At 51.6% G+C, this 20,291-nt stretch overlaps 1 protein-coding gene across 1 annotated transcript; it reads right to left on the bottom strand.

Annotated features, from left to right (window-relative positions):
* Window positions 1-2,229: 2,229 nt before the first annotated feature.
* CPSF4L (cleavage and polyadenylation specific factor 4 like) lies at window positions 2,230-8,448 on the bottom strand. The gene is given in 6 exon segments (XM_003786164.1): window positions 2,230-2,327; window positions 3,145-3,241; window positions 6,197-6,308; window positions 6,310-6,346; window positions 7,871-7,921; window positions 8,346-8,448. Coding segments are annotated over 6 exon segments (498 nt in total).
* Between the last annotated feature and the right edge of the window lie 11,843 nt (window positions 8,449-20,291).

Below are 20,291 nucleotides of genomic sequence, written 5' to 3'. Positions count from 1 at the left end.
TGAGGACGCGGGTGCTGCTTGTAAATGAAGCTGAGCGAGACCTTGAGGTTCATGCCCAGCATCACAATCAGAGAACAGGGCTCTGCACTTGCAAACACATAACATCACATGTGCAGGAAAGGCAGAGGCTCTGCCTCTCTTAACCTGCCATCCTGATAGGCCTGTTCTGCAGAATGAAGAGATCAAAGCTCAGAGCAACTTAGACGCCCTCTTATCTTTTCTCTTTCTGATACAGCAGAAGCAGAAAAAGAAATCCAAGGTGCTACGTTTCTTCCCTTTACCAAACTCTGTCCCTACCCCAGTCTTAAAGACATGTCTAAGCAACAGAAGAAGAAATGAAAGATGACTTTCTTTTAAACAAATGGTCTTAACCTGACTAAAAATGTGAATAGAGTTAGGTTGTCAAGACTTAACACATTGTAACCATTACGGAATCACCCCATTCTCTCTTAAAACCCCAGTGCAGTTTTCTTGCATGCTACAGAAAAGGAATTGCGTCCTCCAGCTCTTGGGTCACCCCTCCCCTCCCAGCCCTGCCAGCTCCTCTGCTCACCCTGTAGAACAGGCCCTGCTCTTGTGCCCCAAGCTCCAGGCAGGAGAACAGGTAACCCGGGCCCTGTCCCGTAGGTGAAAGAGCAGGCACTCTGTCACTGAAGGGGGCTTGGGAGCTTCCACAGCAGAAGCAGGAGGTGCTGAATCCCAGGGCAGGTTCACAAGCTGCAGATCAAGTGAAGTTGAGGGGAAATCCCTACTGCAGGTAGGTCCTCTGGAAATGGCAGCTTTATGCTGAGGCTTGGGCATTGGCCCTATATCCAGGGTGAAACCAGGGTTCAAAATGCCTTTAGTTACAGTTTTAATTGGCAGAAGCAGACCTCTAGATGAAAGTTAGAAAGGGGCTTATAAATTCCTGGCAGTCTAGCACATTGCCTCCCCACCTTAAAGGTCCCTCAGAGCCTGCAGGGGCCACCTTCCCCCACCAGCCACTGCCCTCCCAAGCTCAGTAGCTGCCCGGCATCTGTGCTTCTGTTTGGCCTCTATCACACTTACATGGGTGCCCACCATTCAGTCATCCAGACCAGAAGTCAGCACATTTTTTCTTTTAAGTGACCAAATAGTTTTTATATATATATATATTTCCAAATAACAAATATTTAAAACTCTGGGCCATCAAGTCTCTGTGGCAACCACTCAACTCTGCCACGCTAATCTCCAGAACAGCTATGGCAACATGTAAATAAAAACAGCTCTTTATGAGCCCTGGAATTAACATTTTCACCCATTACATAATGTTCTTTTGATTATTTTTCCCCCCCCTATATTTTAAAAATCATACTTCCCACCTGTACACAGACAGGCAGTGGCCACACTCGGCCCGCAGGCCGTGGTCTGCTGACACCTGATGTCAGCTGTCATCAGCGCATGCCATCCACGGAGAACGCATGTCTCCACAGGGACTAGTGCACACATTCCCAGTGGGAGTGGGCACATTTCTCCTGCAGGGCTGGCCTTGATTCAGAAAACCACCTTTGGACCTTAAGCAAGTCTTGAGCTGGGCCCTGTTTTCTTTAAACACACACACCATGCATATCTCCATGCCAAGGAGAAGGAAGGGAGAAGAGGCTGGTGAGCTGAGAGTTCTACCCAGAGCAGGGAGTGCAGAGGTGGAGAGCAGGTGGGAAGGCACCATGGCTCGCTTTGTGAGCAGGAGGAGCGTAAAGGGACAGGTCGTCAGCACCTGCCTGCCCGCACTCACCTTTAAGTAACTCCAGTTGAATAAAAGATTCATCTTGGGACTGGGAAGTGTAGAGAGAGATGATCACAGCGGCTCTTAGCCTCCCACCCCTGTTCGTTGGCATGCTCTGCCGCAGCCCGCTGCAGACTTCATATTTCAGAAGCTTTCAGGGAAGGAGCCCTCCCCAAGCCAGGGAGGGAGGGAGAATTGCAGAGGACTGGGGACAAATGGGTGTTAAATGTTACTCTTGTTTCTAGTATGGTCTGTGAAAAGATCTACACCCACCCCAGCATGAGTGCTCTTTAAAAGGGTGGTTAGAGTTCAGTGCTGCCAGCAGCACTGAGGGCACCAGGGACAGGCAGCAGCACAGGGGACACACCATGCGCAGAAGCTTTCCAGACGGTGTTCCTTCAGGGGCCAGTGAGGGCATGGAAGGATCCAGATCCATAAGGCCAGGCCCGGCAAGCTGGTGAGAGTTGGTAATTGGAGAGTCATACTCACTGAGCAAATTGGCACTTGGGCCCCTCAGGGCAGAAGCCAACTAAGTAATTGAGACACATTATTCTGGGGACATGGCGATATTTACATAGGGGACCTGCTGGAAAAGAGAAAATGACCAGAAGGCTCTGCATTAGCAAGAGGGGAAGCAGGTGAAAGCTTCCTAAGAAGGGTGGGGGTGTAGATCTCCCCATCTTCTCCATAGTGCCCTGAAGCCCCCACTTCTGGCCACGAGACTGAGATGGGGGAAGGGAACCTCAGAGTGTATTGGGACAGGTGTCAGTTGGCAAGTCCTGAACATGCTGTGTCTTGGACTTATGTGGATATGGACTTGACTTTGCTGCTTCTTGTTTATTTAGCTGTAGAAGGTACAGCTGAGGAAGGCTAACCCCATAATCCTGCTGACCCTCCTTCAGGCATGCTCCCCTCTACAGGCCTCCAAACCAGCAGTGCTAAGAACTCGGAATAGCATAGCTGAAGGATGAACCCAGGTGCCTAGAGCACAGGGACCCTGGCAGGGGAACCTGCCTCACATGCTTAAGTGAAACTCAGGTCCTCCCAGGTGGTCAAAAGGAACAGAGACGAGAGCTCAGAGAAGGAACAGAGCATGTCCCATAGGCTGGACCCTGTGCCAAGGCCTTCTCAGGGTCAAGTCACTTGTTCAAGGTCAGGTAGCCAAAATAAGATTGGCACTTGGGTCCCTCAGGACCCATACATACCCAAGATAAGATTTGAATCCACATATACCTGCCCAGAGAAGCCCAGGGTATCTCAGCAGCCAGGGCGGACTGCAGAAAGGCTTTCCCTTGGGACTTCAGTGTGCTCCCCTCATCAGGGAAATGGCCCCTCCCTCCCCGGCTGAGCCCCCTTCCTCACCCCACCACCACCGTGCTTTGTATCTTTCAAGGCCTCACCATTCTGGCAGAAACCTTGGTCATACCAAGGACAATCCTGGGACCTGAAGGCTGGCTTCACATGGAGGAAGGGACACTGCTTGTTGTTGCAGTCACCTGAAAATTCCAGCATTCTTGTACGTAAGCGGGCTCCTCATCACAGTTACCGCCACCTCCCAAACAGGTTTGGCCTTGCCCCTCACATGCTTATAAGCTACTGGCTTTTCTACTGTCACCAGCAGTTTTCTGAAGATAGCAAGATATGCCGGATCCTTCCTGCAATCTAAGAAGGGTGGATTCCAGTAAAATTTGCTAAGCAGGGCATGGGTGTGAATGTTCAAATCCAGGAAAGCTGGGGCAGGACCACGTATGCAGAAGGAACCTCCTTAGAGGCTCCTGGCAAGGAAACAATGAAGAGACCTATGACGTTAAGTGGAGAAGTTGCCATGCGCTGTGACTAAGGCCTTCTGTTCCTCTCTGCTGCAAAACCTATACAGCTTCCAGAGCCTACCAGGGCCCAGTTCTTTCTGAAATGGAAATACCAAGCAATGCAAAGTGCTGTGTCAAGTTGCCATAGGGATAAAAATACACACTCACCAAGGGACACCTGCAGTATACTAAGCGAGTGCTGTGATCTGTGGATTAGACCAAGTCTCCTAAAAGGAGTGAGCCCTGTGGCACAGGTGACCCAGGAGTGGTTTTAGTAACCCTCTTAGATATCTCTTAGGAAGGAAGATCTGAAGGAAGCATTGGGAAGATTCAGCCCAGTTTCCCTTTATGCAAACTGAGAATTAATGGATGTTTCCAACTTTATCCTCTCTAAAGTCTACAACTCAGTACTTTTTCAAAGCTCAAAGGAGATCCATGGTGTCTTCTCCACGGGTTTTCATACTGCTCCAAAGAGATCCATTTTATATGCTGGGCTTCTGCAGGGCAAGATTTCCCCTGCAGGGGAGACCCCTCATGCCTAAGGGTTTAAAACCACTGTTCCTCCCAGCCCTCTCATTTTGCAAATGTGGATACCCATGTTCAGAAATGGGAAAGGTCACATCCACTCTCACTTGGCTTCCTCACTTTGGTGGAGGGTGTATTTGCTCATCACCAGCGTATAGCCCTGGCCAGAGTGCTGACTCTGGGCGTGAGTCTTCTAAGTCTTCCAGCATTCAATCCACATCCATTGGATCTGTGGAGATTATAATAGAGGCCGTCTATACACCTGCCTTTGTGCTGGAGCTCCCAGCATGTCGCTGCATTCCTTGCCTGGCCAGCAGGTGGCAGCAGCACCCTTCGGCCTGTCCTTTGGCACGGTCCACCGCCTGCCAAAGACCCTGGATAGACATCAGGGTCCCTTCAACCTCCCTTTCCCACTCCCACACCTCCCCCAAATACCTTTATAATTAAACAATTTGCATCCAATAAGAACTTGGATAATGTCTCGGCACCTATAGCTCAACGGGCTAAGGCGCCAGCCACGTACACCTAAGGTGGCAGGTTCGAATCCCCAGCCCAGACCCGCCAAACAACAATGATGGCTGCAACCAAAAAATAGCCGGGCATTGTGGTGGGCGCCTGTGGTCCCAGCTGCTTGGGAGGCGGAGGCAGGAGACTCGCTTGAGCCCAGGAGTTGGAGGTTGCTGTGAGCTGTAATGCCACGGCACTCTACCCAGGGGGACAGCTTGAGTCTCTGTCAAAAAAAAAAAAAAAAAAAGAACTTGGATAATGATATTACAAAGAGATATTCATTCATTTACTGTAAGATCAGAACCGTATGTTACATACTGTGACCATCAGTTTACGTGTCTGTCCCCCACTAACCAGAGGTATTTGAGGGCAGAAGAGGACCTGGCCCTACTCCTGTATTTGTTCCCTATAGTTTCTTATCCCAAAACAAATCCAAGTAAGGGGTACCAAGAGAATAACTAAGAGGTATTTTATAATGAAAGAGTTACATTTGGGCAACGGCCTTGGAGAGTGAGGCTCCAGATAAATTTGTCAGTCTTTCAAGGAAGGCATGGGGAAGCCCTTGGGAACTGCCACACCTTCGTCTCCGGGAGCAGGCAGGACACAGAATGTTGGCCCAGGAGGGGTGTTTGCTGGTCTAGGGTATGTTCTGCTTCCTTCCCATGTCCCCAAGCCCCTCCCTGAGGCACTAATGGGGACAGCTGCCTGGGGGTGGGGGCCTGAAGTTGGCTCAAGCCTCATCTGGAAGCTGAGCCTCCTAAGCCAGGGGTGTCCTTGGGGATCTGCCCAGTTTCTCTCTGCAGGTCACTCTTTCTGGCACACAGTTTGAAAACCACTGGACTGGTTAATCCTTAATGCTCCTTTCAGCTCTGGAAAGGATTGAGCTGTAGAATTTTACTGGGAAGGATGAGCCCTGAGGCGCATCCACAGATTCCATTCTTAAATGAGGGGAGGGTTGCTGCAATTCCTTCCTCAGTAGCCCCTTGGTCAAAAGGAGGACTTGAGGCCAGAAGGGAGGTAACATGGTATTGCCCCAGACCTGACCACACGGGACAGTTTTAGGGCTGGACTTCTGAACTTTGTGGGTCTGTTTAGTTACCTTTCGTTTCCAGCAAGTGATGCTAGTTTTTCATTTATGCAAATGGAAAGTTTTTTTCTAAAACACATGTAAGAGTTAAAATAGCAAGACAGTGGAAAGAGCAGACAGTGCAACTGGGGCTTTATGGGCACGGCAGGCATCGTGAAGGCGGCGCCCAGGCCCGATGCGAGGAAAGCGCTAAGCTGCACTCCCTGGGCTGAGAGACAGCCCATTCCGAGATTTATTTCCCAGCAGTCAGCCTGGGTCTGTGATCAGCCAGGACTGGGGAAGGCAACACCCCCCTTCCCTTTGGTGTGTATGTTGATCCTGGCGGAGCAGGAAAGGGCAGAGTTCCTGGGGTGCAGGTCCATTTCTTAGAGGGTTGGGGAAGGAGGCACTCAGGGCTCAGGCAGGCCTAGCTGGCCTCCTGGAACATGCCCAGTCTCCTTTGGGTCCCCCCTGAAAACCTCCCTCCCATCTCACAACTGCACTGCTGCCTCTGGGGTGAGGGCAGAGCCTGGAAGGGACCTTAGCGAACTTGGAGTAGAAGTAGCGCTGGGGCATCCTGGCAATGTTGCACTGGTGCAGGGACCCGCAGTGGTCACCTTTCTTGCACAGTTCCCGACGCCAGTGCTTACACACCAGTCTTCTCCCGTCGCTCATGCCAGAACGGGCAGAGCTTCCCTGGAGGCACCAGAGCAGCTGCTGGGAGGCCCTATCACCCACAGCCGGGCCCAGCTCAGCCCTCCAGGGAACCCCCAGAAAGCACTGGAGTTCATTCCTTAGTGGCTCTCCCTTTGCCTGTACCCCAGTGGGGGCCAAAACTGGGGTTCAAGGACCATGAAGGATAAGCTATTGTCTTAACAGGCCACTGTTTGTGTGGACACTCCTTTGTCCACCTGTCCCCTCTGCCTGCTGTGCCCTTCTCTGAAGGGCAAACAGCAGGAAGGCCCAGGCATGGGACAGCTGCCGCTGTGCAGTCCAACAGCACCTAACCCCAGCTCCTCCCACCAGAGAGCAGGCTGGGTGCCCCAGCCCTCAGTGCCCAGCTGGCCCTGCCCTTGCACATAGCAAGTGCTCAGTAAAGGCCTTTTCATGTCAGTTTTTATAAAAGGTTATGTTTTCTAATTCCAGAGACCTAACCGAGGGACATGAGAGCCAACTTTGTACACCCAATTTCTAAGTTTCTAAGCAGCACCAGCCTCAAGTGTGGCCAAGTCTCTGACAGAACTTGAGGAGTGGGGAAAGTATTCTCCTTAACTTCCCCTACCTTCCGTCCCAGGCCCTTGATTAGCCGGGTTCTGACTTTCCACAACCACAGTCTTACTTCTTTGCAAGGGGGTATCACTAGAACCACTGTGCTAGAAGGTGATGGGCCAAGCTGAGGACACACCACTGAGTTCACAATCAAGCCGGGGGTGGGGGGTGGGGGGTGGATCCTGGCTACACTGAGCTTTGGGTGATCAATGAGCTCTTCGCCCCTCTCACCCTGTCTCTAGGGCTCGCCCCCAAACAAACAAGGCAGGTGGGCAGACATGGCTCCAGGTCCCCCAGCAGCCCCCCAGCTCCCAGGGACAGAATCGTTCAGATCCCAAGTTCAGGCCCTAAACTCATCCACACCAGCAGGTTTTCTTAGCTTAGACCTACAGGCAGGATGCAGGGGGGCTCCCTGAAATCTGAAGCAAGTGTTTTTTTTTTCAACTATGTATTTCTTTCAGAGGTCCATAAACCAAAAAAAAAAAAAGTTGAGAAACCCTGCATTTGAGTTGAGTCTCCCCAGAATGACTGCTTCTGGGGAGGGGGTGTTACTTGTCAACGTTGGGGTAGAAGTAAAAGATGCTTTTTGGTGGCACTTCAAAGACAGTGGCCAGAGCTACCTTAGGCCACAAAGAATGAATGGGACAATTGACCAGTTTTCATACTCAGAGGAGACAACTAGGGGAGAAAGCGGCCACTCTCCTAACTGGAGAAAACAGGAGGGAGTGATGAGGTCTGGAGCTTCCTGGGAACGATCGCAGATGCCCCCACCCTAGCAAGGCAGCTGTAGTTACAGGTGCCACTGAGACGGGGAAGCCTTTGTGAGAGGTGGGCTGCTTGGTGGAGCCACCCACGTGTCCTTCATCTACCTATAAGTCTAACATTTAGTCCCATTCCAACCTCCCCTTCACAGGTGCAAATTCAACACCCAGGCCAGGCCCACTAACTTACCTTTTTTACACAGCCCTTTAGCAAAGGAGTTGCACACAGCTGAGCCTGACTCTGGAAGGAGAGGGAAGAAAGGAGAAGGCAGCTTCCTCAGGGCTGGGGGCTGTCTGTCCTCTTCAGTGAGGGCCTTCACCTCTCCATCACAAGTGCCACCTAAAACTCTCCCATGCTCAGGCCTGTGAGACGCTCCAAATCTAGGCCCTTTGGTAGTCTCCCGAACCCCCGAGCCAGCCTCCAGGCCTTAACATTACACCTTAGCTCTGAAACAGAGGAGAAGGAGGGGGTCAAGCCCAGCCTGGGGGCTTGGGAGGCCCATATGGCGTCTCTCAATCCACCTCTCTGTGTCTCTCCTCAGTCTGAAAAATGGATTACCCAGCAGCCATAGGAGAGAAAGACAGAAAGAAGCGAGCCCCATCAGGGAGCAAAGCAGAGTCCTGCAGAGAAGGCTGGGGACAGTTGGCAGCCCTGCCCCACTCGCTGTCCATGCCCTGGAAAGGCAGGAGCCCAGTGCCCTTTTGCATTTCGACATCCTTCTTGAAGGCGAAGGTAAACCCTTCCAGCCTTGCAATGACCTCTTGCATCTTCCATCTCCTGCTGGGACTGCTAGAAGCTGCTAGCACCACTGCAGGTGGACCCTATATAGCTGCTTGGCAGCCCTTAAGGGGCCAGGGTCTGATGTGTCTCCCTTGTTCCTGGGATGCCAGTGGCAGGTGACTGCAGCCTGGGCTGTGCAAGAGTGGGGCTGGGGCTGCCTTACCCTGCACCCAAGCAGGTGCAGAGCCCCGGGGTCCCTCACCCCCACACTGTGTACTTAAGTCCCACCCCGATGGGGAGGGATTAGCAAAGCCCACACAATGCTCATCTCTGCAGGTCACCAGACAGGAACACGGCATGTGCACAGACATTACCACACCTGGGCTCATGCTTTCACACGAAGACAGCCACAGGTTAGCAAATTCAGAGTTGCACAAACCAACCACAGCAAGGCTGTTCCAATTCTGCCAGAGCTTGCGGGCCAGAGGGCGTGGGGTACAGAGAGAGGGAGCCCCCCTCCTGACCATCTTATTTCTTCCCATAGAATCCCAGCCAACCCCTCCCTCTAGGACCCCCTGACACCCCTTTTCTGGCCTTAGTGACAGGCCTGGAGTGAGCTCTTCATGGGAGAGAGGGGAAAGGAATGAAGTCCGGAGAAATCGGAAATATTCGGATGAATAGCCCTTTGTTTACTTCGCACACAGTGGCAAGCTTGGCAGGAGGGCGGAACCAACCCAAGGCCGGTTGGCCTCCCAGCCAGGATTCCACTGGGCCACCCTAGTGACTCCCCACCCCTGAGAAAGTGCTTTGTGAAATCTCTATGCAAATGTTGTTTTATTATTATTACACCACCCCTGCCTGCAGGGCTGTGGACATCTGAAACTGCTTTCAAAGCAGCATTTTCAGACTAATCAGATAGGTCTCCCTCCCCCTGCTCTGGTCCCAAACTGGCTTCGCCTCCAATTGGAGCTGCTGTGCTCAAGAATGACATTGGCCTTGGATGTCCTCGAAGCAGAAGCCGCAGCCCTCCTTCCCGGGTATCGGGACCCAGCTGGGAGAGGAGGACCGCCCGGAAGGCCTGGTCCTACGTGACGGAGCCTGCTGGCTTTTGTTTTTTGTGGCTGTGGCTCCTGTTCTTTTGAACTCCAGATAGAAAAGAAAATAGCTGGAGAGGGAGACACCTGGAGCCAGGGCAGGTCTGGGAGGGGCACTTCCAGAAGCTCTGACCACATTCTCTGGGGGAGGCAGAGCTCCAGGGCTGCGAGGGGGTGGAGACAGGGGTCCTTGGGGCAGCAGCCTCGCTTCTCTTGGCCTTATTCCTGTGCACTGATTAGTTGTCCCGAGAATACATTCATCTGTCAACAAACACAGGCTTGGTGGAGGCTCACAGCTGCCTGGCAGGGCAGGCCTCCCGATGAGGAAATCAAGGCCCAGAGCGGCCAAGGGCAGGGCTTGGAGGGGACAATGACGGGGTTCAAACCCAGGTCTCTGCCAAGATCCTTCCGTGACCATCCCCTGTGCCTTTCTGTGCCAGGCCCATATCTCTGCCTTGAGGATGGCAAGTGGAGGACGCAACCATATGATACAAGAGAGTTATGGGGGGCAGGGAAAGATCTCAGAGGAGTCTGGTGATGATGGGGAGGGACTCTTTCCCAGAGAAGGGAACCAGCAGCACAAAGTCATGGCCATGGGGCAACATGAAAGCTGAGGACATGGCAGGGTCTGGTTTGGCAGAAACCAGGCTAGAGGAGGGGAGTGGAAGGTGACAAGTCGGGCAAGCTGAGAGGGGACCTCTTGGGAGCCCACAGCCCTTGAGTAGATGCCCTGGGGATGCAGACTGAGGTGCTCTCTGGGACTCTGGTGGCCTCCTGGAGCTCACAGATGAGGGATGAACATGAAGGAGACCCCCAGCTGCTCTGCCTCCTGAGGTCCTGCCTTCTACCTGGGTGCCCTGTCCCACCTCTAGACACCAGCGGAAGGTGGATTCCCTCCTTAGTTTGGTGAAAGAACATGGTGGCGCCCTGCGTTCATGGTTTTTGCTCATTTCACACAATTTTTGTAATGCACAGAACTGGTTCCCCCAGAAAGTCCAAGTCCTAACCCCTCAAATGTGCAGATGTGACCATATTTGGAAATAGTGTCTTCACAGGTGTCATTGGGTTAAAGAGCTCCAGACGATATCCTCCTGGCATTAGGGTGTGGCCTAAACCCAACAACTGATGTCCTTATAAAAGAAAAAGAGGTATTTGAGGCACACAGATACAGAAGGGACTCAGAGAGGCCATGTGAAGACAGAGGCTGAGATGAGTTACACGGCCTCCATGGGCCACCAAGGACTGCTGGCCACCGCTGGAAACCAGACCCCCTCACACCCTTTAGGAGGAACCAACCGTGATAACACCATCACCACCACTACCACCATTACCTCCAACTTCTGGCCTCCCGAAGGCAGCAGAGAATGTATTTCTGTTGTTTTAAGCTGCAAGTTTGTGATAATTTGTTACAACAATCCGAGGGAACTAGTATACCTTCTCCTCTGGAAATGGAGTTTCCGAAGAGCTCACCCCTTTCACAGATGAGCAAACAGAAAACCAGAGAAGTGCAGGTTTGCAGAGCCTCTCTGAGTCTCAGAGAGGCTGGGGGAGCTGCCTGTCCTTCCCACCGCCCCCCTGTCTCTCCCACCCCTGTTTACACAATCCCCCGGGCTCCCGAGGGAGACCAGCATCCCATTGTCCAAAGGCAGACAGCACAAGCAGTGCCCCAGTCCCTGGATGTCCCCTCTGGAACTTCGCAGCCTGTTCTTCTGTGCCCTGGAACTTATTATCCCAAGCGCTTGTGTTTTCATTTTTTAATTAATTCATGGGTGCAAAATGGACACCCAAATCGCTGTACAAATAGTGGCGTTAATTTTTAATCACCATCATTATGAGGCTCTCATTTAGCTCTGGCTGCAAATTTCCTGAATCATCACCATCCGGCTCCTTCCCCTTTATAAATGTACTGCCCTGAAAAGCATGGGTGAGGTGGGGAGGGCTGAGGGGGGCCTTTGGAATTCTCTGGCTGCAGGGCCTGGCCAGGTCATCATGCCATCCCCTGGCCTTGCATCAATGACAGCCAGCGCTTTGCTGGGCAGAGTGCGGCCATGCCCGCCTCCATTTTATCCTGGGCCGCTGCCTCACTCCCCATCCGGCACTCTGCATTTGTGGAAAGGGTGTGAACAGTGGCATCAGGCAGACCAGGGTTCAAATTCTGACTTTGTCAGTCACCTACCTGTAATCACCTCTCTGAGCCCAGATTCTGCACACTGTATCCCACCTCCCACGTCTGCTGGCACACACACACATGCACACACAGACACACAAACACCTGCTCCAGGTAAGACATTGGGGATGTGTATGGCTTGATGCTCAAGGACCCAGGTGTCCTGCCTCTAGGTCCACAGTACCACCCCATCTTCAAGTTCATTGTTCTGAAGGGCCCCTGACAAAATGGGCCTTGGGGGGCAGGGGCTCCAGGTTTCTTCAGTGGGATCTGCTGGAAGGTCCAGCAGTGATATCTGGGCAAATGAACAGCTCAAGGGCTTCCAAAAGGCCATAGCTCAGGTGTACATGACTCCAAGGCCAGGCTCCTTCCAGCCTACCGGGCTGCAGCGCTGGGAGTGGGTGGAGAAAAAGGAGGGGTCCTTGTCACACACAGCTGCTGCGTCTCAGCCCCGGGGACAATGAGCCAGTGTGTCCTGCCCTCTCCACCATTCTTTGTGCCCCAGAGATGCCACTTGGAGAGGACAGCTTTTGGTCTCACAATAGCCACTTGAAGTGCAGGGCAGGTTAGTGCAGCGGCCCAGATAGTCCTGCCCTGTAATTGCACAGGAGCCTGGTTTCTGGGAGCCAGACAGTCTTCGGGTCTATACCCAGAAAAGGGTGTCTGTTTCCCCCTGGGGCTTGGAACAGGAACAGGACTAATAAAGTACCCCATACTTCTCATCCAAGGCCTCCCCTAGGCCTCAGTGCAACCTTCCCAGTTGCTTAGGGCAGTGCAACCTTCACAGTTGCTTAGGGTGACCAGATTTTAACATTTGAAAAGCAGGACAACATGGCCAGGGGGTGGGGCAGGGGCGGGACAGGAGATGGGGCAGGGCAGGGCCTGACGACAATGCGAAATTTGATAACCAGTTCTTGATAATCGCTTCTCAACAATTATTTGTTATTATTACAGTTTAACATTATAAAATTAACAAAAATAATATAAAACTCATATTCTGGCTAAATAGCCACATGGCAGCCAAAAACTGTATATTCTCTTCCTTTTCTCCCACCTGTTTTTTTTTTTTTTTTTTGAGACAGAGCCTCAAGCTGTCACCTGGGGTAGAGTACTATGGCATCACAGCTCACAACAACCTCCAACTCCTGGGCTCAAGCGAGTCTCCTGCCTCAGCCTCCCAAGTAGCTGGGACCACAGGTGCCCGCCACAACGCCCAGCTATTTTTTGGTTGCAGTTGTCATTGTTGTTTGGTGAGCCCGGGCTGGATTCGAACCCGCCAGCTCAGGTATATGTGGCTGGAGCCTTAGCCGCTTGAGCCACAGGCACCGAGCCTCTCCCACCTGTTTGTGCATTCTTTCCAAAAATTGGGACTTTTAAAACACTGCAAGACAAATTGTTAAAAAGCAGGACTGTCCCGCCAAAAGCAGGACGTCTGGTCACCCTACAGTTGCTCAACCCATTTTGCAGATTAAAAGACCGAGGCCTGGACATGAACCTCCTGCCTAGAACTTGCGGAAGGAATTTAGCCCTGCGGACACTTTGACTTCAGCTTGGAAGAAGCCATTTGGCCTTCTGAGAGGAACTGTTTCCAGCTACCACATCTGTGGGGATTTGTTACTGCAACAACAAGGGAACTAATACAGAGAGGAGTGTCACTGTATTAGGGGCAGCGAAGCCCTGCCATGTGGGAAACAGGCGTTTGCTGAGGCCGGGAGCGGGGGATGGGGGGGTGGGGGGGGTGGGGGAGGAGTCTTGTCCAGGCAGCAGGGAATGAGACTTTCAGCAGCAGGTGCTCGGTGCATTCGGGAAACCACTCCTGGTTCTTGGGACCAGACTTGTCCAGCTCGTTGTTGAGACTGGCCCAAGGGCTCAAGGGACCTGGACTTGGGCAGAACCTCAAAGCTGAGGCCTTGGGGAGTCAATGAAGGAGCCGACCTTACAACATCGAGTCAGATTGGCATTTTAGAAAGAGCCCTCAGCTGCAAAGTCCTGGGGCCGCTCTCCAGAGAGGGCAAGAAAGAAGAGCATTTAGCAGCCCAGAATTTGGACACTGCTGGAAAGCATCCCCCGGGAAGGAGCTATTCTTCCCCCAGCCATAATGTATCCTGTACTTTGTAAAATAGAAAGTTGTAGGAGGTTAAGATAAACTGTAAATATTAACGAAATTCTGACATTTATTCCCACACCTCATAGACAGTCTTGTGTTCCCCAGAGGATGCTTGTGTGGCTGGCCTACCACCCCACGTGCAGGAAGGGGGAGATTTCTTTTTTATTTATTTATTTTTTTTCATTTTTGGTGCCGTGACTCGGATTTCTATAGAACGAGGACCTGGCTGCTGACTGTGGACACAGACTTGGATTAATTCCCTCAGCTATAGCCTGGGGTCCTCACTTAGATGGACTGTGGGCCCAAGGTCACAAGTTTGATCTGTCTTTGGGTCAATTAGATCTGGAAGAAAAACTCCATTTTCATTACCACAGACTGCCCTCCGGTCTGTTTTCTCTAAATAATTCTTGGGTCACAAGGCAGACAGACAGAGTACAGATGGAAAATCCCCCTAGGCTCCAATTATTGACAAGGAGTCGATTGTGCTCCCTTTGGGTACAAAGCCCAGTGGGCGTGGGCAGCAGGAGTAGGAAGAGGTCGAGGGCAGCCCCGCGCCCTCCAGCTTGGATAAACCATCCAACCCCAGAGGGGCTGCAGGGAGACTCAGCAGGTCACAGGGGACAAAGTTCCCCCATCCTGACCTGCCTTTCATTCAGGCATTGATCAGCTCAGACCTGCCTTCACTCCCCGCTTTGGCAGGGCCTTGAATTCCACCTCTCTGCAGATGACTCTCACATCTAGATGTGTTTTCTCTAGACAAGTACTAGCTGCCCCCCATCCTTGGGCTGCTATAGCAAAATACTATAGACAGTGGTTTATTTTTTATTTTATTATATATATATATATATTTTTTTTTTTTTTTGAGACAGCCTCACTATGTCACCCTCGGTAGAGTGCCATGGCGTCACAGCTCACAGCAACCTCAAACTTTTGGGCTTAAGTGATTTTCTTGCCTCAGCCTCCCAAGAAGCTGGGGTTACAGGTGTCTGCCACAACGCCCGGCTATTTTTTTGTTGTTGTGGTTACAGTTGTTCAAACACCAGCCTGGGTGCATGTGGCTGGCACCGTAACCACTGTGCTACAGGTGCCGAGCCTAGACAGTGGTTTAAACAACAGACATTTCTTCCTGTCAGTTCTGGGAAGTCCGAGATCCAGGTGCTGTGGATTTAGTTCCTGGGAAGGGCTCCCTTCCTGGCCTGCAGAGAGCTGCACACTCCCTGCGTCCTCACAAGGCAGTGGGGGTGCATGGGGGGAGACAGCAGCGTTCTGGTCTCTTCTTACTGACCCTCTCCACCCTCATGACCTCATCTAAACCTAATTACCTCCCAAGGACCCCAACTCCCACAACTCCTGAGGCCATCGCATTGGGGATGGGCCTTCATATGTGCATTTTGTGGGGTCCCAAACACTCAGTCTTCAGTGCCCGCCCCACAGCAGCTGTCTGCCCTCCATTTCCTCTGGAAACGGCTTTCACACATTCGAGGCCAAACTCTAACTCTCCCCAGATTGGTGCCCCCTCAGTGCTCCCCTGTCAGGAATGTCGCTAACTCCTGGATGCTGGCGCCCAAAGCTGGGGCAACCCTGATCCCCCAGATGCTTCTCTCTGCCCTTCCCATGGCAGTGCCTTCTCCTCCTTCTCATCCTCTGGGTCTGGCTTGGATGCCACTTCCTCAGGGAGCCCCCATCACTGTGTCCAAAGTGAGGCCCCGGGTGATTCTCCAGCCCAGGCCCCAGCTGGGTGTTCCCTTCAAATTGGCAGCACATGCCTGCAGTGTCCCTCCTCATCTTCCTCCTTAGGGGGTGTCTGCTCCCAGTCCCTCCCAGTCGAGCCCTCCAGACAGGACCTGGGCAGCGACTTCACCACCAGGTGGGCACAGGGCCGGGGCCCTCAGTACTTTCAGGGGCCCACACAAATGTTTTAATTTCTTTTAAAATTAGGAGAAAATCTGTGAACCCATAGGTTAAAAAAAAAAAAGTTCCGGCACAAAAAACACCCCTCTTTCTAACAAAAGAAAAGAAAATTCTACAGAAGGGACTGATGGTGCCAAAGGATTAGACACTCAAATGGATCGAAATGATAAAGGGGTTTTGTTTTGTTTCTTGACAGAGACTCACTCTGCTACCCAGCCTAGAGTGCTGTGGCATCATCCCAGCTCATAGCAACCTCAAACTCCCAGGTCAAGTGATCCTCCCACCTTGGCCTCCCATGTAGCTGGGACTACAGGTGGCTGGCATAACACCTGGATAATTTTTTCTAATTTTAGTAGAGATAGGGTCTCATTCTTACTCAGGCTGGTCTTGAACTCCTGAACTTAAGAGATCCTCCTGCTTTGGCCTCCCAGATGATAGACACGAGCCTGGCCTGAAATGGTGAGGTTTTTGTCTTTTCATGTTTCTCCATCAATTTCTTTATTTCATATTTATTTCTGTAATAATACTACTTAAAAGGGGTGTTATTTTAACGTACATTCATCTTTATATCAACAGAGTCATAAATATAATTTTAACAATTTTCTTTTTTAGAGACAGTCTCATTTTGTCACCCTCAGTAGAGTGCTGTGGTGTCACAGCTCACAGCAACCTCCAACTCCTGGGCTTAGGCAATTCTCTTGCCTCAGCCTCCCGAGTAGCTGGGACTACAGGTGCCCGCCACAACACCCACTTATTTTTCTGTTATTGTTGTTGCAGGGGGCTTGGTTTGAACCTGCCACCCTCAGTATATGGGGCTGCTGCCCTACTGACTGAGCCACAGGCACCGCCCAATATTAACAATTTTTATAGAGGAAGGGGCCTGCGAAAGTCACAATGTCTGTCCTCCTGGGACCATGTCTGCTTTGTCCACTGTTGTATCTTCCAGCACTTCCCGGAATGCTTGGCACATAGAAGTTGCTCCACAAATAACTGCCGAATAAGTGAATCGCCACTATTACTTCTGCTTTTAAAGAATATAGCCTCACGCTCTCTATAGTCAACCAGGGGAGGCAGCAGCCTCCTCCCAGTCAGCCAGGAAACAGTCCTCTTGCTGCGCTCGGTATGCAAAGATCAGCCCTTAACGCCCAGGCCGCCTTCTTAATACCTTCCTCAAGCCCCCCCCATATGGCCACTTCTCACTTGTACTCACATAGAAACACTGTACCGGCTAATTTTCTCAATCAAGCAGAAATACATACATTTTCCCCAAGGAACTCCATCTTTTTTTTTTTTTTTTTGCTTTGAATAAAAAACATGTGACCTGAAAACATTTTTATCTATCTTCATGTATCCTTTTTTTTTCTTTTTTAAGAAAAAAGTGTTTCATCCCTTCTCTAAGAGCAATGCTTTTCTGTCCCCAATGGGATATTTGGCAATGTCTGGGGGCATTTTTTACTGTCACAACTTGAGGGGGTGCTCTGGCAGCCAGGGGGCGGAGGTCAGGTCTGCCAACAACCCACAGCGCCCAGGTTGGTTCCCAATAGCTAAGAAGATCCAGCCCCAAAGGTTGATAGTGCTGAGGCTGGGAAGCCCTTCTCTGGGAGAGTCTAAACCGTTGCTCTTGGATGAATGACTCGGATCGCATCAGGACTGGGTCTTATTGATCTGTGTCTTGGCACCGCCTTGCACATGTCTGTGGAAAGCAGCCTGTTGGGATTTGTGCGACTGTATCTGTGCCCTTGGCTGCTTAGGTTACTCTGACAAAATACCATAAACAACAGAAGTGTCTTTCTCACAGTTTGGAGGCTGAGACGCCCAAGGTCAAGGTGCCAACAAATTTGGGTTCTGGTGAGGTCCTGCCTCCCGGCTCATAGGTGTCATCTTCACACTGTGTCCTCACATGGAACAAGATAACTCTCCGGGGTCTCTTTTATAAGGGAAGTAATTCTTGTAAAAAGGGGGGCTCCACCCTCATGACCTAGTCACCTCCTGAACTCCCCACCTGCTCATACTATCGTCTTGGGGGTTAGGATTTCAAAACAAGAATTTTGAGAGGACGTGAACATTCAGACCGTTGTGGTCTGTCCTGAGACTACTATTAAAGGTGTTACCTATGACATCATTCCTCACTCCTTCAAAGGTCCTGCAAGAATTCCTCTCAGACTTCAGTGTCGGAAAAGGCTGAGCTGCCCTGAGTTGGTTTTAACCTTTGTGAGTCTCTAAACAGGCAGATTTCCCTCTTTGCTCTGACTGGTAGGAAGCTCAGAGTCCCATCTGCAGCCCACCTTTGAAAATGGTGGAGGCCCATCCATCCAGAGAAAACTTCTGTGTACTACCCTCTTGGTTCATTGTACTGTTTGTCCCAGTGTTGTTTTCTCTCTGATCTATTTTTATACTATTGTGTTTATGTAGTTTTGTAAGCTGCCTCCAGTCCTTTTTGGAACCAAGCAGGCCATAAAAAGAACACAAATTTCAGCAGAGCCCTGTGGCCTTGATGCGTACTTTCTAACATGCCAAGTGTCATTTTTAAGGTTGGACTCCTGCCGGGGAAGGCAGCTCCCCTTGGCTCCGCAGCCCTCCTGGGAGCCCCCCTCTTAGAGATCAACAGCTCAGTAGGTTAGAGCAACAGGTTCTAGAGGCAAAACTGCCAGCATCCATCTGCCTGCAAACGCCCTTCCCTCCCCCAAAATGTTCTTTCCAGTCTCCCATCTGTCTGTTGGCAGGAAGCCACGGGGCCCCAGGAGATTGCGAAGGGGAAGTAGAGAGATAAGCGCTCCCATTTGTATTCCTTATTTTCCTTTCTTGCATCTTAAATCAGGGCCTCCAGGGGCCCAAGAAAAATTATGAGCGTGTTAACACTATAGGTAAGGGGTGTGCCAGGAAGGGCACCTGCCCAGGTGTGTAGGGAGTGGGGCACTTTGGGAGGCTGTCATCGTGCCAGGTCTAGGTGAGTCAGAGAGAGCTGGGGAGTGCCACACACACCTGAAAAGGACAACCCTTCCATCTGGCCCTGAATTCTAGCATTTTCCAGCTACCTCTACAAATACAATACTCCCAGCTCTGCAAGCAGGTTCACCCCTCCACCTGTCCCTCACCTGCCAGGCCACAAAGCCAAAGCCAGCCCAGTGAATTTCATAACCTCTGCACCACTCCACTCAGGGGACTTGGGACAATGGCTTGTCTCTAAAATGAGGGGGAGTAGCTGGGTGTTGTGATGGGCGCCTGCAGTCCCAGCGACTTGGGGCTGAGGCAAGAGAATTGCTTAAGCCCAACAGTTGGAGGTTGCTGTGAGTTGTGATGCCACTCTACTGAGAGTGACATAATGAGACTGTCCCAAATAAATAAAAATAAATAAAATGAGGGGGAGAAGGGGGCCAGATCCTAATATTTGAGGACCCTAAGAACCCCCTGCTGCCGTCCTATGCTCTCACAACCTCTGTTCCTTTTGTCTACTTTCTTCTGGGAATGTGATACAGTGTTACTGGAGAGGAGGGGGTGGTGCGTGTGACTCTGGGGTTGGAGGTGAATGGCATGTGGGCTTCAGAGGTGAGGGGCCCAACCCAGAGCCCTGCTCCTGCCCAGCAAAGACAGAGGCCAGCCAGAGTGACCCTGAGCAGGGCAGGGCGGGCCAGCATTTTGGACTTCATGTGTCGGCAGGTGTTGGTGACGGGACCTTGAGCTGCTGAGGCCCCACCTGACAGCAAGCAGCACACCTGTCCCTTGTGGACACAGCCCCATGTGAGGTGGGCATATCCCGCCCAGCCAGGCAGCCACTGACCCTTTGTGCTGTTGGCTTAGCTAGGCAACTGGCCCGACCTTGTCATTCTGGGTCCCACAGTGTAAATAACCAGGTCAGAGAGCCTAGTGGTTGTGGAGAAGGGCTTTGGAGCACATGCCTGGGTCCCTGTGCCAGCTCCTCCTTTTAATATCCCTGGGGTGGGGGATGGCTGGGCTTCTAGCTGCTTCCTCTGTCAAATAGGGTGCTAGGAATAGTGTGACAGAGTTGCTGTAAGAATTAAATGAAAGCCCAGTACCCGGGAAGTGGCAGTCATAAGCGGTGGGGGATGCAGATGGAGATGCCTTGAGGGCAGCTGGGTCTGGCCTGAGCAGGCAGTGGGGCTGGTGCCAACTCATTATTGGGCCAGAGGACTCTGGGTCCCATCATATTCTGGGAAATGTTGGCTGAGATCTGAATTATTAATAAAATTACTAAATTATTACCCAGTAGTTGTTCCTGGCCCCTGCTTTGAGTTTTTGGAGGCAAAAGAGCCCGACAGACACTTTTAAGAAGTGCCCTGCAGGGGCCCTGGGTTTCTCGGTGAACCTGAGACCAAGGGGGAGAGAAGATGGAAGGGCCCTCCCCAAACCCGCTCAATTTGTTCCAAAGGAAGGCTCAAGGTAGGACCTTGCTGCAAGGAAAGCTTCTTGGTAAAAGTTAAAAACTGAACTGGCACACAACTTTAAAGATGGCGAAAGTGACGTCACTCAGAATGGGAAAGTAAGTGGCCAAGGCCACCAGGCAGATCGGGGAAGCTCTGTGGCTGGGTGGGCTCTGTCTGCTCGCCCGTGCTCTACCTCCTGGGGCCCTGGAAATCCCTACTGGCAAGTACG

Source organism: Otolemur garnettii, unplaced genomic scaffold (assembly GCF_000181295.1).
Source record: "Otolemur garnettii isolate 467f Iridium unplaced genomic scaffold, OtoGar3 scaffold00018, whole genome shotgun sequence".
Taxonomy (NCBI): domain Eukaryota; kingdom Metazoa; phylum Chordata; class Mammalia; order Primates; family Galagidae; genus Otolemur; species Otolemur garnettii.
The sequence above is the reverse complement of the archived record's forward strand: the minus strand, read 5'-3'. Positions and strand labels throughout refer to the sequence as shown.